This window comes from Staurois parvus, unplaced genomic scaffold, assembly GCF_062004578.1.
Source record: "Staurois parvus isolate SC_StPar_1 unplaced genomic scaffold, SC_StPar_1.0 ptg000902l, whole genome shotgun sequence".
Classification (NCBI taxonomy): domain Eukaryota; kingdom Metazoa; phylum Chordata; class Amphibia; order Anura; family Ranidae; genus Staurois; species Staurois parvus.
Genome location: NW_028318698.1, coordinates 404,103 through 431,066, shown reverse-complemented (window position 1 = coordinate 431,066; position 26,964 = coordinate 404,103). Strand labels below are relative to the sequence as shown.

Here is a 26,964-nt window from a genome sequence, read left to right as displayed (position 1 = left end):
ACCCTATGCTCCTTCATTCTATTAAACTCTACACTCCTCCATTCTATTGAACGCTATATTCCTCCATCCTACTGAATGCTATACTCCTCCATCCTATTGAACGCTATACTCTTCCATCCTATTGAACACTATACTCTTCCATCCTATTGAACCCTATGATCCTTCATGCTATTAAACTCTACACTCCTGCATTCTATTGAACTCCATACTTCTCCATCCTATTTAATTCTATACTCCTCCGTCCTATTGATTGCTATACTCCTCCATCTTATTGAACTCTATACTCCTCCATCCTATTGAACGCTATACTCATTCAGTCCATTAAACTCTATACTTCTCCAGTCTATTAAATTCTATACTCCTCCATCCTACTAGGCCTCATGCACGCTGGGCATTTTAAAAACGCTGGTAGTGTTAGCTGTATAAAGTCGCATTAAAATGCTAGTTTTTCCACGTTTTTAGTGTTTTTGCATTAGCGATTAGCTACGTTAGTATTTTTTAGCACAAGACACCACTTTGCTATTTATAACTCCCACTTTCCCACAATGCACCTTGAAATAGTCATTGTGTAGTTGTTTTGTCACCATATTGAGAGCGTATAGAGCACGTCATTGGTCAGAAGCCATCTTTATTTTTCTTGCTGCATCCATTATGGATCCTGTAATGCAAAAAATTGATGAGGCTATGTGACTGATTCTGTTAAGGATGGTGAGGAGAGTGAGACAAATGGAGGAGAGAAGTACCCAATCGACAATGATTCTGGACCCATCCATTGATATCCTCTAGATATTCCAGCTACCTTTGTGTTGGGCTTTGTAATTAGCTGAACAAATTTTACAACTTTACACGCATGTCTATCACACCTTTTGATGACCTTCTGGGGAGGCTGCAAACCAGACTAACAAGAATTGCACTCAGTCCTGCCAGAAATGACCTGCAGAGGACATTGAGAAATGTTCTTGTTTGCACACAGCAGAGGTCAGCAGAAAAGCAGAATGAGAAATGAGAGTGTATTCCTTTTTATATTACTTTAAAAAAAAACAAATTTGGCTCAAAAACGCCAGTTTTCATGCATTTTACTGCATTTACCAGCGTTAGAGCATTTTTACAGCTAAAACACTCCTCTTGAAACCCACTAGTTTTGTTTTTTTTTTCCATCCAGAAAACGCCCCTGGCAAAAATGTTAATTAAAGCCTATGTGTGCATGGACACATAGGATAACATGTTGAGGAGTTTACTGGCTGTTGAGAAAAATGCCAGAAGTCAAAAACAGCAGCTGTACAAATGTCCAATGTGCATGAGACTTTAAACGCTCTACTCCTCATCCCATTAAATGCTCTACTCCTCCATCCCATTAAACTCTCTACTCCTCCATCCCATTAAACTCTCTACTCCTCCATCCCATTAAACTCTCTACTCCTCCATCCCATTAAACTCTCTACTCCTCCATCCCATTAAACTTTCTACTCCTCCACCCATAAAACTCTCTACTCCTCCATCCCATTAAACTCTCTACTCCTCCATCCCATTAAACTCTCTACTCCTCCATCCCATTAAACTCTCTACTCCTCCATCCCATTAAACTCTCTACTCCTCCATCCCATTAAACTCTCTACTCCTCCACCCATAAAACTCTCTACTCCTCCATCCCATTAAACTCTCTACTCCTCCATCCCATTAAACTCTCTACTCCTCCAACCCATTAAACTCTCTACTCCTCCACCCATAAAACTCTCTACTCCTCCATCCCATAAAACTCTATACTCCTCCATCCCATAAAACTCTATACTCCTCCATCCCATAAAACTCTATACTCCTCCATCCCATAAAACTCTATACTCCTCCACCAAATTAAACTTTATACTCCTCCATCCTATTACATTCTATACTCCTCCATCCTAATGGCCACTATTTTCCACTCCAGACTCTCTCCTCTTGAGGGTACAAGATCTTGCATTTTCTCACAGTTTTTTTCATTCCCACAATCTCTTCTCTCTTCAATACCTGTCTGTTGGTTTACCACAAGCCTCTGCCCCTAAACTCTTACCTTACTACTCTTTAAAAGTTAAACCAGTATTAAACCCAAAAGCAAACAATTATTATATTGCAGCTTACCAGATCTTAGATGTGATGGCTGCATTAGTTTTCTTTTTTAGGCTTTCTTTCCTTTATTTTTGGCTGGTGACCCAGCCAGTCTGTTGTTTTTCCACAGAACAAGCTGTCCTGCAGATGTAGTCATTGGAGGGATGAGACGAGCCATTTACTATTGACAGGGGTGCTTACAATGAGCAGCTTCTATATATTTATATAAAAACCTTTATCCCAAAAGGAAAAAAATGTTGCTGTAGCTGCCTAAAAGTGTGAGCTAGAGTTTGGCTTAAATTTGTTAGTGTATCTAAATCTGCTAATGCATCACTGCCCTCCCCCCAGAATGACAATGCAGTTGTTTAAATGTGTCTCTGTTGTTCCTTCATTCAAAACACCTTTGCTCCTGGCAGGAAAGCCACGTTTTGCACACGTTTAGGTGCATCAAGCATTTGAGTGTTCATTGATTCTATTGGCCAGAATAGTCATTTATTCTGGCTATTAGAATGAATGAATGCTCAATAACTTGTTTAGACTCGTTTAGGCAAGTCAGATGTTTTTTCTCTGCCCAAAAGCTTCTCTCCTGAATGCGCTTGTGGTGCGTTTTTGTTTTTTTTTTAGCCTGTAAACACTCCTCTTCTAATACACCTGTGCATGGCCACATAGGCTAAGATAGAGATGCGTTTACAGGCTGAAAATATAAGTAAAACACCAGAAAAAAGGAGCTTGAGCCCTGTGTGCATGAGTCCTAATAGATTAGTTGTGTTACTGGCCAGATCACCAGATAAAAACATGGGGAAAAAGCCTAAAAAAAACCCCAAAAACAAATAATGCAGTCACCACATTTAATGGTTGGTAAGCTGCAATATATTACATTTTTGGTTTGGGGTTTAATTCTGCTTTAAAGACTTGGTCAGTTTATTATTTATCTTGGATTACAAAATAAATTCTTTGCAGCTGATAGTTAAATATATGGCTTGTTTCCTAGACTCACTTCCTCATTATTTTGTGTCCCTAATTGCTTTTCTATTTATTCATGTCCGTAAATGTACAGAAACATTGTCTGCCCTCATTTAATCCATGCTGCTTTGGGTCCAGTAAGTTGTATGTTTATTTTTTCATTTACAACCCGGTCACACCAATCCCGACTTTGAACTCGTGCGACTTACAGTGAAGTTGTACGATTTCAAAGTCGGATGTCATGCCGCTTTGAGGTGCAATTTGCAAGCCATCTGACACAGTTGTCTATGCAAATCATACCAAAAGTAGTGCATGCACTACTTTAGAAATCGGTACAGCTTCGGCCAAGTCCGCTGTAATAGGGTGCGACTTGGCATGGGATTTGCAAGTCGCATCCAGTGTGACCGGGGACTTAAACACTTCAATACCGGGCATTTTTACCCCCTTCCTGCGCAGGCCAATTTTCAGCTTTCAGTGTTCTTACACTCTGAATGACAATTGTGCAGTCATGCAACACTGTACCCAAACTAAATTTTTATCATCTTTTTCACACAACTAGAGCTTTCTTTTGGTGGTATTTAATTACCACTCAGTTTTTTATCTTTAATAAACTAAAAAAGGCCGAAAAGTTTGAATGTTTTTCTTCTTTCCGGTTATACAATTTTGCAAGTAATTGTTCTTCGTGATTTTATATTCATGTATTCTGCTACATTTCTTTGGTGACAATAACTCAAATCAGTGTAGAGTTGCAAGAAAAAGTATGTGAACCCCTTGGGATTACGTGGAGTTTTGCATGAATTGGGCATAAAATGTGCTCTGAACGTCATCTAAGTCACAACAATAGAAGAACACAGTCTGCTGAACATAATACTACACAAACATTAGATGTTGCCATGGTTTAATTGCACATAACATGTAAACATTCACAGTGCAGGGAGGAAAAAGTATGTGAGGCCCTAGCTTAATGACTTCTCCCAGAGTTAATTGGAGCCAGGAGTGAGCCAACCTTGACTCCAATCAGTGTGATGATATTGGATGTGTTGCTGACAGCTGTCCTGCCCTTAAAAAACACACACCTGTTTTGGGTTTACTGGTTTCAAGAAGCACTGTCTGATGTGAACCATGCCTCGCAGAAAAGAGCTCTCAGAAGATCTACGATCAAGAATTGTTGACTTGCATGAAGCTGGAAAGGGTTACAAAAGTATCTCCAAAAGCCTTGATGTTCATGTGTCCACGGTAAGACAGACTGTCTACAAATGGAGAAAGTTTAGCACTGTTGCTACTCTCCCTAGGCAGGTCGTCCTGTAAAAATGACTGCAAGAGCACAGCGCAGAATGCTGCATGAGGTAAAGAAGAATCCCAGAGTGTCAGCTAAAGACCTACAGAAATCTCTGGCACATGCTAACATTTTTGTTGACACATCTACAATAAGGAAAACATTAAACAAGAATGGAGTACATGGGAGGACACCACGGAGGAAGCCATTGCTGTCCAAAAAGAATATTGCAGCACGTTTGAAGTTTGCAAAAGAGCACCTGGATGTTCCACAGCACTACTGGCAAAATATACTGTGGACAGATGAAACCAAGATTGAGTTGTTTGGGAAGAACACACAACACTACGTGTGGAGAAAAAAAGGCACAGCACACCAACATCAAAACCTCATCCCCACTGTAAAACATGGCGGAGGGAGCATCATGGTTTGGGGCTGCTTTGCTGCCTCAGGGCCTGGACGGATTGTTGTCATTGATGGGAAAATGAATTCCAGAGTTTATCAAGACATTTTGCAGGAAAACGTACGACCATCTGTCCGCCAACTGAAGCTCCGCAGAGGATGGGTGATGCAACAGGACAATGACCCAAAGCATACAAGTAATTCAACAAAACAATGGCTGCAACAGCACAGAACACGCCTTTCTGGAGTAGCCCAGTCAGAGTCCTGACCTCAACCCAATTGAAATGCTGTGGTATGACCTTAAGAGAGCGATTCATGCTTTGCTTCAGTATGTCACAATACATGTTGGCATTCATGGTTCCCTCAATGAACTGTAGCTCCCCAGTGCCGGCAGCACTCATGCAGCCCCACACCATGACACTCCCACCACCATTCTTGACTGTGGGTAAGACACACTTGTCTTTGTACTCCTCACCTGGTTGCCACCATCTGAACCAAATCAGTTCATCTTGGTGTCATCAGACCACAGTACATGGTTCCATGTCCTTAGTCTGCTTGTCTTCAGCAAACTGTTTGCGGGCTTTCTTGGGCATCATCTTTAGAAGAGGCTTCCTTCTGGGCCGACAGCCATGCAGACCAATTTGATGCAGTGTGCGGTGTACGGTCTGAGTACTGAGCACTGACAGGCTGACCCCCCACCCCTTCAACCTCTGCAGCAATGCTGGCAGCACTCATACGTCTATTTCCCAAAGGCAACCTCTGGATATGACGCTGAGCACGTGCACTCAACGTCTTTGGTCGACCATGGCGAGACCTGTTCTGAGTGGAACCTGTCCTGTTAAACTGCTGTACAGTCTTGGCCACCGTGATGTAGCTCAGTTTCAGGATCTTGGCAATCTTCTTATAGCCTAGGCCATCTTTATGTAGAGCAAGAATTCTTTTTTTCAGATCCTCAGAGAGTTCTTTGCCATGAGGTGCCATGTTGACCTTCCAGTGACCAGTATGAAAGAGTGAGAGCGATAACACCAAATTTAATACATCTGCTCCCCATTCACACCTGAGACCTTGTAACACTAACGAGTCACATGACACCAGGGAGGGAAAATGGCTAATTGGCCCCAATTTGGACATTGTCAATTAGGGGTGGACTCTTTTTTGTTCCCAGAGGTTTAGACATTAATGGCTGTGTGTTGAGTTATTTTGAGGGGACAGCAAATTTACACTGTTATACAAGCTGTACACTCACTACGTCACATTGTAGCAAAGTGTCATTTCTTCAGTGTTGTCACATGAAAAGATAGAATCAAATATTTACAAAAATGTGAGGGGTGTACTCACTTCTGGGATATACTCTTCTGTGAGATACTGTATTTACACATAAACAGAGGTGTACTGACAGGTACATCTTGAGGCCAAAAAATGTCAGGACATTACAGATATCCCACAAATGACCCCCTTTTTTTTTTTACATACTGTCATTAGCGCAGTACAGCTTCATCATATAAGTAGTGTGGAGGTGATCAGGGACGCTGACTGGTGACAGTACAGAAAATAAATATATATATATATAATTTTTTTATTTTTTTTTTTTATTAAATTTTTTTTTCTAACACACTACCATACTATTGTAACATTGTACTACTTTGATGAAGTGATCAGTGTTTTTTTTTTTTTCTTTACATATTATGATTGCTTATAGCAATGTATTTCATTGCTATAAGCAAGCATTTTACTGAATTAAATCAATTCATTCAGTTTGTTTTGTTGTGATTAGCTGTGATTGACCACCGCTAATCACGACACAGATGGGTAATTGGCCCAGTCTGTACCATGTGATCACTGTCACCAATCACAGCTAGCTACACAATTTTATACAATGGATGACATGAAAGGAAGTTATCCTTTGTTTATAATTGTCACGTGACCTGCGGTGATTGGTGATAGTGGTCACATGGTACCGGCAATGCGCACAGCCGGTGACAGATCTCACCGCATCGCAGCAGCGATCCGGGAGGATTCCATATGACATCTACCTGAATCGGCGAAAGTCCCGCTCGGCATTCATTTTACATATTAAAGGAAGCCTGTGCTGAGATGATATGTAGACTGCCATTGCTAAATTACCCCATGTAAGTGCTATTACCTGGTTGTCATTCTGGCCAGCATCATCAATACTTTCATTCAGTTATCTGTAGGAATGTCCTGAGTTGAATTTCAATACAGGTGCAGCGCTGCCACCGGAGGGGCCGCTGTAAATTTAACAGGTTGTTTCCTGAATAGTGCAGAGACAGCTAGGCACACAGCAACAGTTCACTCACTCCAGATCATTGAACAGTCTAGAGGTTGTCTTTTAGGGTTTATTTGCTCTCTTCACTCCTCACTCCTCCCCTCCTCCCCTCACATCCCCCCTGTTGCACTGCCCCCGTCAAATCCTCCCACAGCACTGCTCCCCTTTACATCCCCCCCCCCCTCCCCAGCACTGTCCCTCTCCACTGCCCCCTTTACATCCCCCCACAGCACTTCTCCCTTTATAACTGCCCCCCCCCTTTATATCACCTCCCCACAGCACTACCCCCCTTCCTTTACATCACCCCTCACAGCGCAGCCCACCTTTACATCGCCTCTGTACACAGAACTTGCAACCCTTTACATCACATCTCTCTGCCCACAGCACTGCCCCACTTAAAATCATTTTCTAGCACTGCCCTCTTCACATTACCCCCCCACAGCATTGCCCCCCTTTACATCATATCTCCCCACCCCACAGTACTGCCTCCTCCTTCAGATCTCCCCCCACAGCACTTCACCCTTCAAATCCCCCCACTCCCACCCCCCTGCTCCCCTTTACACCCCGCAGCACTTGCTCCCCCATTACATTACTCCCCTGAGCACTTGCCCCCCCCCCCTTTTCATCACCCTCCACAGCACTGCCACCCTTCACATCACACCGCCCCTCCTTACCAGCACCTGCCCCCTTTACATTCCCCCCCCCAGCAATTGCCCCAACCTTTTCCCCTTTTACATCACCCACTCACAGCACTGCCCCCCTTCACATCATATCTCCCCTCCCTGCCAGCACTTGCTCCCCCCCACAGCACTGCTCCCCTTTACTTCTCCCCCCACTTACCCTCCCCACGTCGCCTTCTGCACCTCCTACCACAAGAATATGCTCTGCCCCTTCACATCTGTTGCTCCCTTCCATTTACCCCCCCCCCCACACACACACACACACAAAACACTGCCCCCTTCATGTCACCCCTTGCCTTCCCCCCACAGCCATGTCCTCCCTACCTTACACACAGCAGAGAATGGCCAGGAAGCACTGGATGGAAGGTTGGGAAATGGGGGGCAGCCAAGGTTAACTTTTCCTATTAACAAGCTGGTGATTGGTTGCTATGACCACCCAGTGCCCCAGCAACCAATCACCTGCTAGTTAATAATAGGAAAAGTTAAGTCCCACCCTCCATCCAGTGTGGCTTTGCCTCGCGGCTGCTCTGCGCTGTTTGCTATCCCCCGTCTCTCGCACTCTGCGCTGTCTTTTAAATGACAGCAGCAGATTCCACGGGGAAGGAAGGCTCCTAAATGGCTCAACCGTGGGTCTGGATGGGACAATGGCTCGGTCTGCATCCAGACCGCGGTCCACCTATTAGTGATTCCTGGTCTACAGGTTCAGGGCTGGGACCATGAAGTAGCTTTAGAACAGTTAAAAGCAGACTGGACCAGTCTACAGAATCACAGCTGGGGACCATGAGGTAGCTTTACCATAGGTAGAGACAGACTGGTACAGTCTATAGGTTCATGGCTGGAGACCATGAAGTAGGTTTGTGGATTCAACACAGATAGAGGCAGACTGCAACAGTCTACATGTTTATGGCTGGGATCCATGAATTTAGGCACAGCACAGAAAGAGGGGCTCTACTCACAGGATCCTGCAACAAGATCAGTCCATAGGTGCAGCCTCTCCTGTAAATTAATCCAGCAGCCAGTCCAAAGGGCTCCAAGGGCAAGCAGCCCCCCTCCTCTCACAGATCAATTCCCTCAGGGGAAAAAGTCCTCATGCCTCCTGACTACTTAACAGCATCCAAGCCACCATCTGAGCACAACTCACCAGGGATTGGCTAGACCCTATTCAATGTTCAGGCTGGATATTTGAATTCTCCCTCCCTAAACTTTATAACCTTCTTGTAGAGGAAGGGGGAAGCAATCACTCTTAGTCTATGAAGCCCTGAACAGACCAGACTAAACAACCACTGCTTCTCTTATTACCGTAGAAGCCAAAGACTAAATTCACCTAACAGCTAACTAGGAGGGGGCTACACAGGTGTACTTTAAAGTGAACCTGAAATAAAATGTAAAGATCAGCTGTCTGTGGAATGCATCTAGAAATTGTGCCTAAGCCATACCTCCCAACTTTTGAACTTCAGAATGAGGGATACTTGAGGGAGGAAGTGACCTGCGTAGCACGCCATGGAAAAAAATGGGAGTGGCCAAATGCTTGACAGTGGAAGGGGCCTAAGGGGCATGGTTAAACAAAACCCAGGCTTCCTTGTACCTATAAAATATGCTTTGAGTGCTGTGCCACAAACAAGAGGCTCAAGGACACAAACCCCAGAACAATCATTAAAAAAAAAAGAATAAAAAGCTTCCATCACAAATGGTTTTGCACGAACTGTGGAAGAGTTCATTACACAAGTGCATTATGCACAGAGTGCAGGATTCAGGAGTGTGTTTCATACAGAGCGCAGGTTTCAGGAATGTGTTTCATACAGAGTGCAGGTTTCAGGAATGTGTTTCATACAGAGTGCAGGATTCAGGAGTGTGTTTCATACAGAGTGCAGGATTCAGGAGCGTGTTTCATACAGAGTGCAGGATTCAGGAGTGCGTTTCATACAGAGTGCAGGATTCAGGAGTGTTTCATACAGAGCGCAGGATTCAGGAATGTGTTTCATACAGAGCGCAGGATTCAGGAGTGTGTTTCATACAGAGCGCAGGATTCAGGAATGTGTTTCATACAGAGCGCAGGATTCAGGAGTGTGTTTCATACAGAGTGCAGGATTCAGGAGCGTGTTTCATACAGAGTGCAGGATTCAGGAGTGCGTTTCATACAGAGTGCAGGATTCAGGAGTGTTTCATACAGAGCGCAGGATTCAGGAATGTGTTTCATACAGAGCGCAGGATTCAGGAGTGTGTTTCATACAGAGCGCAGGATTCAGGAATGTGTTTCATACAGAGCGCAGGATTCAGGAGTGTGTTTCATACAGAGTGCAGGATTCAGAAGTGTGTTTCATACAGAGTGCAGGATTCAGGAATGTGTTTCATACAGAGCGCAGGATTCAGGAGTGTGTTTCATACAGAGTGCAGGATTCAGGAATGTGTTTCATACGGAGTGCAGGATTCAGGAGTGTGTTTCATACAGAGTGCAGGATTCAGGAGTGTGTTTCATACAGAGTGCAGGATTCAGGAATGTGTTACATACAGAGTGCAGGATTCAGGAATGTGTTACATACAAAGTGCAGGATTCAGGAGTGTGTTTCATACAGAGTGCAGGATTCAGGAGTGTGTTTCATACAGAGTGCAGGATTCAGGAGCGTGTTTCATACAGTGTGCAGGATTCAGGAGCGTGTTTCATACAGAGTGCAGGATTCAGGAGCGTGTTTCATACAGTGTGCAGGATTCAGGAGCGTGTTTCATACAGTGTGCAGGATTCAGGAGCGTGTTTCATACAGAGTGCAGGATTCAGGAGTGCGTTTCATACAGTGTGCAGGATTCAGGAGCGTGTTTCATACAGAGTGCAGGATTCAGGAGTGCGTTTCATACAGAGTGCAGGATTCAGGAGTGTGTTACGTACAGAGGCATCAGATGTATAACAAATGGTTGCAGCCAAGCAGGACTTGCAGCAGTGTGAACATCTAGCACAGCTAGGGATTGGCAAACAAGCGGCTGCAAAGAGAGAGAGTGCAGCTGTCATGTCCAACTTGTGATGTCGGGGATGGGCGGGGCTGATATGCATTTCAGGGGTTCCACCCCCTTTTAAAAACAACCTGTTCATTGGGAAACAGCCGGCATTTATACAGTTCCAGCTGGGAAAAAGGTCGTAAGGGGCAGGACTGATTGGAACTACTGCATGTGCACCTGCAGCGGTGTATAATTCAGGTTTATTATACACCACTTCAGGTGCATATGCAGTAGTTCCAATTGGCCCTGCCCCTTGTCACCGTCTTCCCTGGCCAGCAATGTATAAAAGCTGACTGTTTGTCTATGCAGTGCCTACTTGACAAAGGGGGCAGAGCCCCTGAAACACATATCTACCCCGCCCATCCCCAACATCACAGGTTGGAGTTGACAGCTGCATGCTCTCTCTCATTGTGGCTGCAAGCCCGTTGGCTTGCCCACCAATCCCTGGCTGTGCTAGATGTGCACACTGTTCACACTACTGGAGGTCCTGCTCGGCTGAAAGCCTGTGTACACCAGGACCATGGGACACAGGTGAAAATCCCGCCCATTTGGGACTGTTGGGAAGTATGCCGAAGCAGTACCCTAAAAGAGTATCTTTTTGCCTTTTATTACCACAAAAATACTAGTGCATTTCCTGTGCCTACAACCTCATTGCTGTTTATCTGCAATGTGAGATCATCCAAGGCATTTATGCCTGTGTTTTCTATTCTTATGAAATATGGAATAAGATTTAGTTATGTTGTTACTGTGTTGCTCAATGTTCTCCTTGCTGAAGTGAAAGCTATAACTGAGGACCTGCAGTGCAAGATCTCCATGCTTCTACATCATGTATTTTGTGAACTGTACTTTCTCCACCTTTTCTGCTGCTTCTTGTAAACTATCCTACCAGTCATCAGATCACCAGATGAGAATGAGAAAGGAAGCTATGTTATGAGGAAGCAAAGCTTCCTCCAAACAGAAACACATCGCAGAACAGGAAAGTAAGGCATAAAAGTAGAGATGTAAATTTAAAGCCAGCATGAGGATATAGTAATATCAGTAGTTTTCCCTGAATCTGTTCTACCATTTGCTTCATCCGCTATTAACTTAATTCCTCATAATTTTACAAGCGATGTTAATTATGTATTTAACTGACATTTATTATTATCGTCATTTTATTTCAATTATGATGGGCCAGATAAAGTCTGAATGTGATGTCTCTAATATATAGATTTTTTCCTACAATTCTGTTAGTGTCAAAACTGATTTCAGTATTGGCATAACCACTGTATAAAAATATCTTTTATAAAATATTTGAGATGACATATCACCATGTACGAATGGTTTAGGCATTTTTAATTTTGTTATACAGTATGTCATATGAATTTTATGTCCTTTTACATCTAATTTAGCCCTAATGAAGGGGGAGTATTAGAGCTCCCAAAACACATTGGCTGTTCTGTTTCACCTCAATGTGGACTAATTAAAGCTGATTTGGTCTCTTTTGTTTCTCATTTCTATTTTTATTGCAAGAAGATAACAAAGACATACCTTAGCTTCCATACAGTTGTGGTACAAAAGCTGTACGTGTATCAAGCTCATTGGAGAACATTAGATGAATAAACAGAATACACAGTATCAAAGTGTATGTGGGGTGTAAGTGCCTTTCAGGGTGAAAAAATGCAATCTGGATTAGACTGATTTGGACTCTTTGACCATTGGTCTAGCACTACCCCCAGTTAGTAGCTCCCTGTTTCATGAGACCAGTCTCATCAGAGCTAGTGATCTCTATAGAATGGACTGCCATAATTTAGCAATTTTGATAATAGAAGATCCAGCGCCCCTATCATGTACTTGGCAGAGACAGAGTAGATGGGGGGGTCTTCTTGAACCCAACACTCCTGGTGGTGACAGAGAATGTGAGGGCACGGAGTGGCACAAGTGCTGAAATTACAGGTCATACTGGACCTGTGTTGCAGCCCAATGCATAGAGCAGGCATATGAGGATTGCACAGCTAAAACCAACCACAGGAACACCATGGTGCCAGAGAATGTTGCAGGAACTAGGCTGAGGCCCTTGCTCAGGGTGCACACAGTCAGACAGCAGGGTTCCAGATGAGTAAATAGATGCAGAGTCTGGGCAGAAACCTAGATCAGAAACAGCTGAGCAGTGTAGTACCAAATCAGGTGGCAGAGTCAGAGTCCAGGAAACAGGCAGAGGTCCGTAACAGTTGGGCAAATAAAGAACAAGGCTGAAGTCAGGAAGCAGAATCCAGAAGGCAGGCCAAGGTCACAAAAAGGAGGCAGGTTGGGAGGCAAGTTGGGTCATACATGGTAAGGCAGAATCAGCAGATCAGGTCTCGTGTAAACAGGGACAAACTGAAGACCACTCAACAACTTTTTTTCTGTAGTGCTTCAGTTTATATAGACCAATGGGTGCCAATACCAGTGCCAAGCATGAATGCTAATTGCTAACTCAACGCCACATCCGGCATTTACTCTGTGCATAGAGGTATGGGCAGAGTTATGATCCCATGCACAAAGCCCTCACTGGTTTCCTCACCCTGATGTGAATCCATCCTTCCTTCCGTCCTTGCATATACTATGTGGACAGTGCAGAACAAGCCATGGTAAGCCAGTAATGGGGAAAAGCTCAGCTGCAGAGAGACCATATGTAATATTAGTGACTAGTCCTTTGCCATCTGCTTGCTTTTTAGGACACAGCTTCCACATTTCAGGCGATTCCATAAGAGGAAAATATAGTGTATTTTTATTGAGCGCATGTTTGAGGTATTATAGTAATTTCTGATGTAACTTTCTCATTTTACATTCTGGCCCTTTCATATTTTTTATTGTATTAAATACAGAAATTATGAAATTAGTCAGCAGAGGGAGCCCTCAGTGACTCTGGAATATCTCCAACTGTGCTTAACAGCTGTTGAGAAGAGAGCCACACAGGGAGTGTCTTGTTTTAATTTAATAGTCCTAGTACTAAGTGTTCCTAATCATAGACTTGCATTGTGAGAAGCAGTAAAGCACATTCATTGTGTGGCATTGCAAAGCAGGAAGCACCGCCTATATACATAATGAACAAATGTAGCCATTTCCACATTCATTTATAATTACAGACTATACACAAAATAATGTTTCTGGAAACCTTAACACACATGGATATGATCATTTACAGCAAGACGATCTCTTTTATATGTAAAGCTCAAAATTAACATTTTAAAAAGATTGCACACCCACTTTAAATGTAACCTACTATTTGTTTTTCCTCATTTTTGATGCTTTTTCTTCTTCTAGAATGAAATCCCACAGGAACAGGTTTTGTCTCTCTTGTTATTCCTGTATAATGTTTCGCAATAGAGTTTTATGTATCCGTCATTTGAAATGTTTTTATGCATTTGTATTATATGTATTACTGTCTATTGTAATACTTTCTACAGTGCTGTAGGAGATGTACATAAATGAATACGAATATTGCAAGCACTTTGTCTCATGGTAATGTCAAGACCCTCAAATATTCTTTTGAGGCGCCTGGTGGTACATTTCCGAGGCTCATTACATTGAAGTGACGCCTTAACAAATGTAGATCTATTGCTGTCACTCCTGATAAACCGCTTGTTGAAAATGTATTAAAGGATAAGCACACTTTTAGTGCACTTATCCATTCCCGCATCCCCTCCCCAGCACTTTCATTATAGATTATACATACCTGCGTCCCTCTAGGGTCTTTCCTATGCAACCTTTTTACAGCCATGCGGCTGCTGCCCTGAATATTAAAGGGTGTCTAAACCCAGAATCAATTGCAGCTTACCAGGCCTTAGATGTGATGACTGTATTAATTTTTTGGATGTTATCCCTGTTATTTTCACCTGGTGATGTCGCAGTTAACACCTCTTCTGTCATTGGGTGGCTATTCTCACCCCTCCCCTGTATCTATGGAAGGAGCAATGATTGCCAGCAAAACATGTCTGCCATTGTTAATCACCATTACATGTGGAATGATGGGATGTGAGGCCTAGGTACACCATATGCATGGGCTTCCCCTTGGGGGATGGGGGGGAGCAGGAGGATCCCTAAGTGCCTCAGAATAAAGATTGCAAGGTGCTGTGAGTACCCATGTTGGGAAAGTTTATATACCCTTGGTGTCCTATTACCTTTTGGGGACAGAGAAGACAGATGTTCCAACTGACTGAGCACCCATGTTACTGTGAGCACCCAGACATTAGAAGATGTTTATTGTCTATCGAGATTTGGTAAAACAGTTAAAACACAATCCGAATCCGACTGGACATTCCATGTCTATTATGTGCTGGGATGAACAGTGAGTGAGATTGCTAAAGGGTTCTGTAGGAAAGCAGTAGTTGGCTTGTACAAGTGAGGGCACTGTGCTGAAGTAAAGTTCTTGGGTCTCCCATTAGTTGAAGTGGGCTGACTGCTTAGGGCTACGCCAACCAGCTGGCCTGGTGGAACAGTGGCCCTATGCCTAGTGCCCGAAGCTATAGGAAATAGAAAGACCTCTCAATATAAGGAATTCCCCTCATGATGGTGTACTGTGTAACAGAATGCCATGTTACAGTACTGTGCAAATGTATAGGCATTTCTCAAAAAATGCTGTAAATTAAGAATGTTTTCAGAAATAGAAGTGGTAATAGATTTTTTTTCAATTACCAAAATGGAAAGTAAATGAACAGAAGAGAAATCCAAATATTTGGTGTGACCACCCTTTACCTTCAAGACAGCATCGATTCACAGTTTTTGAAGGAACTTTGCAGGTAGGTTGTTCCAAACTTCTGGGAGAAATAACCACAGATCTTCTGTGGATGTAGGCTGCCTCAAACCCTTCTGTTTCTTCATGTAATCTCAGCCAGACTTGATGATGTTGAGATCAGGGTTCGGTGGGGGCCAAACCATCACTTCCAGGAGTCCTTGCTCTTCTTTACGCTGAAGATAGTTCTTAATGACATTGGCTGTATGTTTGGGGTCATTGCCCTGCTGCAGAATACATTTTGGGCCAATCACACACCTTCCTGATGGCATGGCATGATGGATAAGTATCTGCCTGTATTTCTCAGCATTGAGGACACCATTGATCTTAACTACATCTACAACTCCATTTGCCGAAATGCAGCCCCAAACTTGCAAGTAACCTCCACCATGCTTCACTTTTGCCTGCAGACACTCATTATTGTATGGATCCCCAGCCCTTTGTGAACAAACAACCTCCTGCTTCAGCCAAATATTTCAAATTGTGACTCATCAGTCCAGAGCACCTGCTGCCATTTTTCTGCACGCCAGTTCCTATGTTTACATGCATAGTTGAGTCGCTCAGCCTTGTTTCCACATCAGAGGTATGGCTTTTTGGCGGCAGTTCTTCCATGAAGACCATTTCTGGCCAGACTTCTACGGAGAGTAGATGGGTGTACCTGGGCCTACTGGTTTCTACCAGTTCTTTGCTGATAGCAATGCTGGACATCTTCTGATGTCAAAGGGAAGTGAGCATGATGTGTCTCTTATCTTCTGCATTAAGTTTCCTTGACTGACCACTGCATCTATGGTTCTCAACGTTGCCCAATTCTTTGTGCTTCTTCAAAAGAGCTTGATTAATTGAATTGATGCTGTTTTGAAGCCAAAGGGTAGTCGCACCAAACATTGATATTATTTAGGGTTTTCTTCTGTTCGCTCAGTTTGAATTTTGTAAATTGATAAAAATAATTTAAAAATATATATTTTTTTAATTCTTACTTTACAGCTCACACATGTAAAAGATAAGTGCTGCAATAACATATTCCAGGAGAAATTCCCCTGCGATTCCCATGGTCTCCATCTGCTCAAATCAATAAGTCAATCATGTAGGGTCAGCATCAAGGTGGGAGTAAACTGTAGAAACTTTATTTGAATGCAGAGTATAAAATGTTCCAGAAGACAAGCAACACTAATGCGTTTCAGTCAAACAAGACCTTATTCATAGTTAATTACTTGTTGTGCAGCACATCATTATATAGTGGTCTTTCTCTCCCTTAAGGGCCAATCATTAAAGATAACCATCATCTAATGAAAAGGGAGGTGATCCATACTAGCTGATGTTTATGCATGATCAATTAGACCTCCAAAAAGTGGCAATGAAAATAGGAAGGGAGGTACACAGGGCAAACTATATCAGCCTTGGTGCATATCCAAATCCCATCTAAGATTTAACCCATGAGGCGACCTAGTTTGTAACCTATGTATCCATCGTGACTCCTTTTGTAATAATATGCGATGTTTATCGCCCCCTCGAGGGAGAACTGTCACTCTATCAATGCTGTAAAATCTGAAAAAAGTGGTGAAAGCATGAACATCTAAAATGTCTAGATACACTAGAAATCTGTTTTGCTTGAAAGTCACTGGAATCACAAAAGAGTTCTGCAATACATGTTCGCAAAAGTATTGTACAGCCAACATATTGCAAACAAGAACTCGTACAATAGATGAGGTAAACCACAAATGTGGTAACACAGTTGAAATAGTATAAGATTTTGAAGCTCTCTCCTTTGGTTAACCACTTACCCGCCGCCGTATAGCAGATATACTGCTACGCGGCAGCACGGGACCGTAAAATCACGTATATATTCCCCCTTCTCCCCCTGCAAATGCAGTGTCAGTAGGTCACTGTCACTTAATACATTGCACACAAAACCACTGTGTTCACAAATCAGGCCTGATCTCTTCTATCACTTGCCGGTTAATTTTTTTTTTTTGTAGCGGTTCAAGCTATCCCTGACAGATAACTCAGACAATGGAGAAGAGGTCCCTGCTAAGATCAGGTGTACCCATTCCCAGGTTTCTGAGATGTTCCAAATGCATGTTGACTCTCATATGCAGCAGAGTGCCAGTACTAGTGCAGCACTACCTTTTGGTGAACTGGCGAGCACCAGCGGCCTAGTACATCCTGGTCTTTCAAATACCAGCACTGCAGTATCACTTGGTGACGTGGCGATTCCCATAAGTGTAGTACAAGCTGGTGCGGTGGCGAGCACAAGTATTGTCCTGCAACCATCAAGATTTTGCACACAGGCCTGTAGAGCCCCTAGCATCCTTCCAAATGTGCTTGCAAATCCCGATTGGTAGCCCACAAATTCTGCAGCACCCGTACTTCCCCCATTCACTGCCCAACCCAGAATTCAGATGGAAACAGCAAATTTAAAGACTCCCCTTGATTTTTTGGAGCTGTTTTTCACAGAAGATCTGTATTATGTATCTGTAATTTATATGCACAACAGTTTATCGCCACCAACCCAAATTCAAACCTTGCCAGACCATTCGCATGGAAACCCATAATGGTTTCCGAATTTAAAGTTTTTTTGGGCCTAACCCTCAACATGGGCATTACTAAAAAAAAATTAATTTTGGTTGTATTGGTCCACAGACCAGATTCATCATATGCCGTGTTCTCTGCTGCCATGGTCAGGCATAGATATGAGAGTATAATGCGTTTTATGCATTTCAGTGACAACACACGCTGTCGTCCTCGGGGTTACCCTGAATTTGACCAGCTCAACAAAATGTGGCCCCTTGTAAATCACCTTAACCAAAAATTTGCAGGTATCTATACTCCCCAGCAAAACATCTGTGTTGATGAGTCCCTCATTCATTTTTCTGGTCACTTGCATTCAAACAATTTCTCCCCAGCAAGCGTGCCAGATATGGGGTCAAGATGTATAAGACCTGTGAGAGGGCAACAGGCTATACATAAAAGTTTCAGATTTACAAGGGAAAAGATAGTCACGTGGAGCAGTGGCAAGATAGTTTGGGACTTGGTGTCATCCTTTTTCCATATGGGGTACCACTTATATGTGGACAATTTTTATTCAAGCGTGCCACTATTTAGACATTTGTACAATCTTGGACCAGCGACGTACTGGTACATCACTGGACTGGCATTAGATCTTGATCTACATACAAAATTGAAAGATTCTTCTTAATGATATCTGTTACCTGTATATATTCTTTGGAAAATGTAGTAACGAAGATAACTTTTTTAGACTCTAATTTTTGATTCTTATTATTAGATCTATTATGTCTACTGTTACCTAATAGGTCATTGCGATCTCTTTCCTCTGCAATTTGCCTGCCTCTCTCAATACTCCAAAATGGAAAACCTCTTTTAAGTAATCTGGTTTCTATGGTGCAACATTCTTTCTTAAATGTCAAAAGAACGCTAACAAGAGCATACAACTACGCTCTTATTCAATGGTGAATTAAATTAAAAACCAACAAACCAATGAGCCGCTATTTTGACAAATATCAAACAATAATAAAATATGAGTATAATAAATTTCTCACAAAACAGCGCTTCACTACATATGATAACAATCAGGATTGGTCATAAATGTACATATAAAAATATAGGATACATGATAAAGAATGGAATGATAGTTGTCAATTCTTCCCCCAAAGGTTAAATAAGTGTGTTTTAAAGAAGATAGTCCGTTATTCTTCCAAGAGCAATCTCTATATTCAAAAAAATTCAGTTCAACACCTCTATGTCTTTATGGTGACTAACACCCCATCAAAATGAACACTCACCAGATTAAGATGATTACCGAGCATAACTTAATATCCTCCTCTCAAGCTCGCTCACCAGCATTCAGACAAATCCAATCGGTCCAGTGCCTCCCAGGCCCTCCATGAGACGGTGAGCACTCGGGAGGTGCCACTGACGTGTCTAATCAGCGGTAGGTCACCCGTGTCTATCCAGGTCTAGGTCCAGAACAGAACATTTCCGCTTAGCCTCTGCCGGGTGTACAAAGATGGTGGCCATCTTTGTACACCCAGCAGAGGCTGAGCGGTAATGTTTAGTAATGCTCGGTAATCACCTGTATCTGGTGATTGTTCATTTTCATATGGTATTAGTTACCATAAAGACACAGTGGTGTTGGAGTGAACTTTTTGAATATAGAGATTGCTCTTAGAAGAATTATCAAGGTGGACTGGACTGTCGTCTTTAAAACACTTTTTTACACCTTGGTAGCAGAATTGACAGCTATCATTCCATTCTTTATTATATATCCTATATATTTTATATGTACATTTATGACCAATCCTGATTGTTATCATGTGTAGTGAAGCGCTGTTTTATGAGAAATTTATTATACTCATATTTTATTATTCTTTCTTAAACATTTCATCTGTAGAACAATTTCTGTGGGCTCTAATGATTTCACCCACCGCTTTGGCTTTAATAGTGTGCAAGGGATGGCAACTTTCAGCATGTAATATAGTGTTGCTTCACAAAATTTACGAAAAGTTGTGGAAGCTATCTCACCTGTCTCTGGATTGCTAATCAAAGCGATGTCCAAAAAATCAATAATAGTTGTGTTATGATCATAGGTGAACTGAAGATTTAAGTCGTCGTCATTCAAATAACTGACAAATTTGTCAAGGGATAAGCTGTCCCCTTTCCAGATGATCAATATGTTGTCAATATAGTGGCCAAACCAGTATAGCTGTGTACTGTATGGGTTAATCTGGGAGAAGACAGAATGCTCCTCCCACCAGCCCATATAAAGATTTTCCAAAGATGGTGAAAATGTAGCACCCATCGATGCTCCACAAGACTGTAAGTAATAAACACCATCAAACACAAAAAAATTATATGTCAATAAGTATTCTATGCATTGAAGCAAAAAGTATTGAAAGTTTTTTCGTATAACAGCTGTATTTGGTTAAGTGAAATTTGACAGCTTGTAATGCTAGATTATGGGGAATGCTAGAATATAGTGCCTTGGCATCTAATGTAACCCAAGCGAGATCCGAAGTCCAGTTAATTTTCTGAATCTGTGAGAGTACCGTACCTGTATCCTTAATGTACCCTGGTAATCATAGAACTAATGCTTTGAGATGTTGATCAACCCATGCTCCCAATGGTTCCAAAAGAGATCCAATGCCTGCAACTATGGGACGACCTCACATAGGTCGCATCTTACTTTACAGCATTTCTTCACACATTCACACACGCATTTCTTCACAACTTTTGCACAGTACTGTGTATGGCTTGGGTTACCAACCCTCCTATATCTGAGCTTTCTGGAAGACCCTTGAAGGATTCTGACTGTTAGATGAATCTGCTGGAAGGTGCAGTTGCCTTCTGCCACGTGTGGGGCATAGCCACCCCACAGGTACACTTATGTTTTAAGACTTATACAGAATGCTAAACGTACATGCATGGTGCAATGGACAATGAAGAGCATGTCAGTCACCTTGTCCAGTTTTCCATTAAAATTAATAGAGGCTATGGTGGGCATGTGTAAGCAGCTTTCTGGGCATTCAGAAGACCACAAGACAGGGGATGTTGGGAAGATCACACAGTAACGACTTCATAGGTACAGGGTTGTAGTTGTAGATTAGTATGATCTATAGAAAAAGGCATTGAGAGAGGGTACAAGGGGGTTAGAAAAGGATCAGTGAACCTATAGGTGTTTCTCATACTTCAAATCAAGATCAGTCAAGTATTACCATCCAGGTGCCAATGTTGTTTGGTAGTGTAAGCCCCTCTCACGAATACTACTTTTACACTACTTTAGTTTTTCTGCCAACCACGGCCTTGACCAGGCACCTCTCCCAGTGGGTTATTGCCATTCCTTATGAGAAAGCCCAGGGACTCCGCTGAGGACATTTTATCTCTTAAATTAAAATTGTTCCAGTGTGCCAGTTGAAACAGCAAGCTTCCTTTAATAACAACCACTGGCAGCTGTCACTGAAATTGACATAATCCTACCTGAGGAGGCCTTAACATAAATCCTAAATGCCACTGAGATTAAGGACATGTACAACCTGTGTGGTGATGGGACGCTCACATGTTGACAAACACTAGTGCTCATATTAAAGGTACAGGCACACATCTAGAAACAACTGCAATAACATTTTTGATTAACATGTTGATTTGCATAAATGACAGTGTAGTCCAATGAAAAAGTGGAATATTAAGGAAGTCTTTAGCAAGGGTAAGATGTGTGACGTTCAAATTATGCCATTTCTGGCTGCAGTATTAGATTTGTTGGTATTCTTTATTATACTATTTTTATTTACTTTACCTTTCACTTTGTGTTTCCTTTAGTAGATTACAGTTTTTGGTTGCATCAGGTAGGCTTGAAGAGAGAATGTTCAACCAAGGGTGCCTACAAATAATTATTCCTCTCATTTGCAGGCTGCATTGTTTTATGACTTGATATGTATTATAAGTAGGGGTGCACCGAAATTTCGGTGGCTGAAACGTTTCGGCCGAAAACACCGCCGTCTGCTGATATGGAAAAAAAGCACAGATACAGGTGTCGAAAAAACTCCGCCCCCTTGCCACTGCCGTCCCTTGCCGCCGCTGTTGCCCCTTCCCGCTCACCGCTGCCGCCACCTGCCATCTAACGATCCCAGTGCTGGGCATAGAGATTAGTGAAGGAAAGATGGCCTCCACTCATCTCTATGCCCTTGCAGTACCGGAGCGATGTCACTTCCGGTTCCGGCGCCTTGTAAACAAGGCCATTTTTTTTTTTTTTAAAGCACTAGATCAATGCTTTTTTTTTATTTAATGCTTTACATTGTAGAGGATAGATGTGGTGTCTTATTGACCCCATTACTTTCCATAAAGAGGACCTGTCACTAATTATTTCTATCACAAAGGATGCATGCAACTTTTTAAGGGGATAGTACAAAAAACCCCCATAAAATAATAAAAAAAAGTTTAAAGTGTCCCCGTCCCCCTGTGCTCACATACAGTGGTGAACGCATACGTAGGCCACGCCCACATATGTAAACGGTGTTCAGGCCACACACGTGTGGCATCACCATGAACGACAGAGTGAGAGCAATAATTCTTGCACTAGACCTCCTCTGTAACGTTACACTGCTAACCTGTAGAAATTTTTAAAGCATCTCCCATGGAGATTTTTAAGTACCGCAGTTTGACGCCATTCCATTTTAAAGAGTAACATGTTGGGTACCTATTTACTCGTTGTAACATCCTCTTTCATATTTTACAGAAAATTGGGGTATATATTGTGTTTTGTTTTTTTTTAATCAAAGTGTATTTTTTTCCCAAAAAATATATATTCATTTTTAAAAACTGCATTTTGGTTTCGGTTTTTGGCCAAGTGCATTTTAAATTTTTGTTTTTGTCACCAGAATTTTCATTTCGGTGCACAACTAATTATAAGGGGCATAAAGCAACATGAGCTTGCAAACTGCTGGTTATGTGTTATGCGGATAATCTTATCCAAGCCAGAACAGTAGTCAAGGACATTAAGGAGATGACTTCTGATTTCTACTTGCATTGCCATAGTGATTAATCTTAATAGCTTGTGATTGTGAGTCCTGTCGTGACCATGTACTTCTCCTTTTCCAGCTCCCTGTGGAACAAAGCAGACACTCCTTACAGATCCCTGTAATTGTCCCAGAGGTCCACAGATACATTTTTTTCAGCTCTCGAGGTTTTGGGATGGTTCTGGCCATGGTGAGCATGTAATATCTGTAATTCTAACAACATGCAAGGAAATGGTAGATAAGAGATATCATCAACTCATCTGGCTGATTGCTTATCGAAAGGCAGCATTCAGTTACAGAGGGCCTCAACTGGTCATTTGCAAAACAACTGATATTCATATGGATTTTTTTTAACTATTGGTTCCCTGGCTAAACCCTGAGCAGATGTCTGCATCCCCTTCTTAAAATTTCTCCAAATATGTGTTAGTACAAAGGCCATTTAGAGAACAATTGTTCCAAGGTTGGATTGGACCTGCATAATTCAACACTATCTCTTGTATCCATCAGAAGCACTGTGTTCAAAACTCTTTATAAAGTGCACTTTAAAGGCATAAATACTGTACAGGGACATGATAAAAAAAATGCATTGAAAACCAATTAATCCATTCGTATTGCGAAAAAATTTCAGAAACCTAGGCATTATTTTCAGTGGATTTTCATTCGTAAACTGAGAATTACGTTAACCGAGGCATTCATAAACCAAGGTATGCCTGTATATATGTCTGTGTATATGTGTGTATATATATATATATATATATATCTACACACACTGCTCAAAAAAATTAAAGGAACACTTTGAAAACACATCAGATCTCAATGAGGAAAAATATCATGCTGGGTATCTATACTGATATGGACTGGGTAATGTGTTAGGAACGTAAGGATGCCCCATCTTTTGATGGAAATGAAAATGATCAACCTACAGAGGACTGAATTCAAATGCACCCTGAAAATCAAAGTGAAAAAATGATGCAGCAGCTTAGTCCATTTTGCTGAAATTTCATTGGAGCGACTCAACATGGTACCCAGTAGTTTGTATGGCCCCCACATGCTTGTATGCATGCCTAACAACATCGGGGCATGCTCCAAATGAGACGATGGATGGTGTCCTGGGGTATTTCCTCCCAGATCTGGACCAAGGCATCACTGAGCTCCTGGACAGTCTGAGGTGCAACCTGGCGTCGTCAGATGAACCGAAACATGATATCCCAGAGGTGTCCTATTGGATTTAGGTCAGGCGAGCATGGGGACCATTCGATGGTAGCAATTCCTTCATCCTCCAGGAACTCCATGCATACGCTTGCCAAATGAGGTCGGGCATTGTCGTGCACCAGAAGGAACCCAGGATCCACTGCACCAGCATAGGGTCTGACAATGGGTCCAAGGATTTCATCCCGATACCTAATGGCAGTCAGGGTGCCATTGCCCAGCTTGTAGAGGTCTGTGCATCCCTCCATGGAAGGCCTCCCCAGACCATCACTGACCCACCACCAAAACGGTCATGCTGAATGATGTTACAGGCAGCATAACGTTCTCCATGGCTTCTCCAGACCCTTTCACGTCTGTCACATGTGCTCAGGGTGAACTTGCTCTCATTTGTGAAAAGTACAGGGCGCCAGCGGTGGACCTGCCAATTCTGGTGTTCAATGGCAAATGCCAATCAAAAAAAGGTTTAGCAACCTCGTCTATTGTAGCAGGGTTGAATAAGGGAAGTGTTGAGCGTATCTGTGGACATAGGGTGTTAAGTGGGGGATTTCTGTGGAGTGGAAATTTCATCACAACTTATATCAATCTTATTTTTTAAGTGATTGGCAATCTCCCGGGCAGTGAGTGAGTTAGTGGGTGGAGGTGGTGGAGACGACGTAGAGAGTTAAAGGTAGAGAAGAGTTGATTGGGACTGGATGAGAAGGTGTTAATGAGAGTGATAAAATAGGTCTGCTTGGCAGTGTGGAGGCAAGAACTGTATTTTTGGAAGGCAGTTTTATATTGGTTGAAGTCTTTGTGTCTTACACTACAGATGCGCAAGAGCATGGCTGCGTTTTTTGAGACTTCTGGTGTCATCTGTTTGCCAGGGTTGTGGGGGATGGGGCCTGATTCTGTGTGTAGTGAGAGGGGCGAGCTTGTCCAGGGTGGAAGACAGGAATCTATTGTAGACAAAAGTGGCTAGATTGGGGCAGGCTGGGTGAGATTTTGTCAAAGAGGTTGTCAGTAGCAGAGTAGAGAAGATAAGGGTTAAAGTGGTGAAGGTCTCTATGGGTAATTGCTAGACGGTTGGAGGGAGAGGTGGTGGAAGATAGGGAGAGAGTTAAACTAATAAGGTGGTGATCAGAGAGAGGAAAAGAATTGTTGGAGAGGTTGGATAGAGTACATAGGTAGGAGAATACAAGGTCTAGACTAAGAAGTTTGGAAGTAGCAGGAGTGTTAGTATTAACTTTGTTGAAGTTGCTGAGAATGATTGTGGGAATTTCAGAAGAGAGAAAGTAGGGTAGCCAGGCAGAGAACTCATCAAGGAAAGTTGATACTGGTTCTGGGAGCTGGTAAACCACAGCAATTCTTAAGGAAATTGGAGAAAATAGACATATACATTGAGCTTCAAACAATGAGAGGAACAAAGAGGGAGGACATTGAAGAACCTGAAAGGTGCTATGTGTGGATAGGAGGATTTCCACTCCACCTCCCTTGCGTCAAGTAGGTCTGAGGGAGTGAGTCCAGCGAAGGCCACCATGGGAGAGGGAAGCAGGAGAAGCAGTGTCGAATTCATGAAGCCAGGTTTTGGTGACCGCAAGTACATTAACTACTTTACAACTGTGTTATATGACGTCCTCCCAGAAGGCGCTTCCCCAGCAGTGTTCACCCGGCGCTGTCAGTGATCGCTGTGTCCTAAGGACACAGCTGATCACATGACTAGGTAAAAGGCCAATCACAGCGGCCTTTTACCACGCGATCAGCTGTGTCCAATGACACAGATGATCACAAAGTAAATACAGTTGCCGGTCATCAGCAGCACTTTCCTCATGCTGTTACAGTGTGAGGAAAGTACTGCGGATAACCGGCAAATGTCACAGAGCAGATCTGCACCGATAATCAGGGCACTGATTATCTGTGTCCAGCAGTGCCACCCAGCAGTGCTGTCAGTCAGTGCCGTCTATCAGTGCTCATCATTGCTGCATATCAGAGAAGCATCATCAGTGCCTCCTCATCAATGCCCACCAGTGCTGCCTCCATCAATGCCACCTCATCAGTGCAGCCTATCAGTGCTCATCAGTGCTGCCTATCAGTGCCGTCTCATCAGTGCCCATCAGTGCTGCCTATCAACGCACATCAGTGAAGGAGAAAAATTACCTGTTTGAAAAATTTTATAATAGAAACAAAGAAAAACTTTTTTTAAATACCATCAAAATAAAGCTCTATTTGTGTGAAAAAAATGATAAAACATTTCATATGGGTACAGTGTTGCATGACCGCACAATTGTCATTCAAAGTGCAACAGCGCTGAAAACTGAACATTGGCCTGGGCATGAAGCAGGTAAAAGTTCCCGGTAGGCAAGTGGCTAAAGGAGTTAGTGACAAAAAGTTCATAGCAAGAATGGAAACTAAGTTGCGTGGATTGCAGCTGCTGCCACAGGGTACAGGGTGATGGGTTGGTTGGGTATGGTTAAATAAAGGAGGCCCAGGGTTTGGGTATATGTCTTCAGAGGTTAAGAGAAGCAGAAGGGTGAGGGAGGTAATATGAGAGTGCGATTTATATGAGGGGACTTGCCTCAGCATCCTGGGGGTTTTATTTGCATGTGGGCTTAGAATTCGGAGGAGATCATGAGTGTAGTGATAAGGGGAGGTCAGAAGTGAGGGTGATATATGTAGATTATGGGGTAGGGAAGAGGGGTGAAGGAAACTGAATTTAAGGAGAGGGGACAGGACTGTGAAAAGGAGAGGTAGAGAGCACGTTACAGAAAGGAAGGAGAGCTGAAGGGGAAACGAGGTCACCTGCATTCTAGTGTTTTGCAAAGTAG

The 26,964-nt window shown here is 42.7% G+C and overlaps 2 protein-coding genes across 4 annotated transcripts in view; one reads left to right on the top strand and one right to left on the bottom strand.

Moving 5' to 3' along the window:
• The window catches only part of LOC149442204 (phosphorylase b kinase regulatory subunit alpha, skeletal muscle isoform-like), a 326,068-nt gene that overhangs the window by 79,340 nt on the left and 219,764 nt on the right, over positions 1 to 26,964 (bottom strand). The window contains exon 34 of one of the 2 annotated variants that reach the window (XM_089656374.1): positions 20,934 to 21,055. The exons of the other annotated variant lie outside the window; for it this stretch is intronic. Within the exon in view, the coding sequence (XP_089512500.1) occupies positions 20,969 to 21,055 (87 nt within the window). The 3' untranslated portion in view covers positions 20,934 to 20,968. Of the gene's footprint in view, positions 1 to 20,933; positions 21,056 to 26,964 lie in introns of those variants that run through there. 2 annotated transcript variants of the gene reach the window in all.
• Positions 1 to 26,964, top strand: part of TMEM268 (transmembrane protein 268) — an 88,131-nt gene that overhangs the window by 34,401 nt on the left and 26,766 nt on the right. For both annotated transcript variants that reach the window (XM_089656378.1, XM_089656377.1), the window contains exon 4: positions 23,037 to 23,144. In XM_089656378.1, coding sequence (XP_089512504.1) covers positions 23,037 to 23,144 — 108 coding nt within the window. The remainder of the gene's footprint in view (positions 1 to 23,036; positions 23,145 to 26,964) is intronic.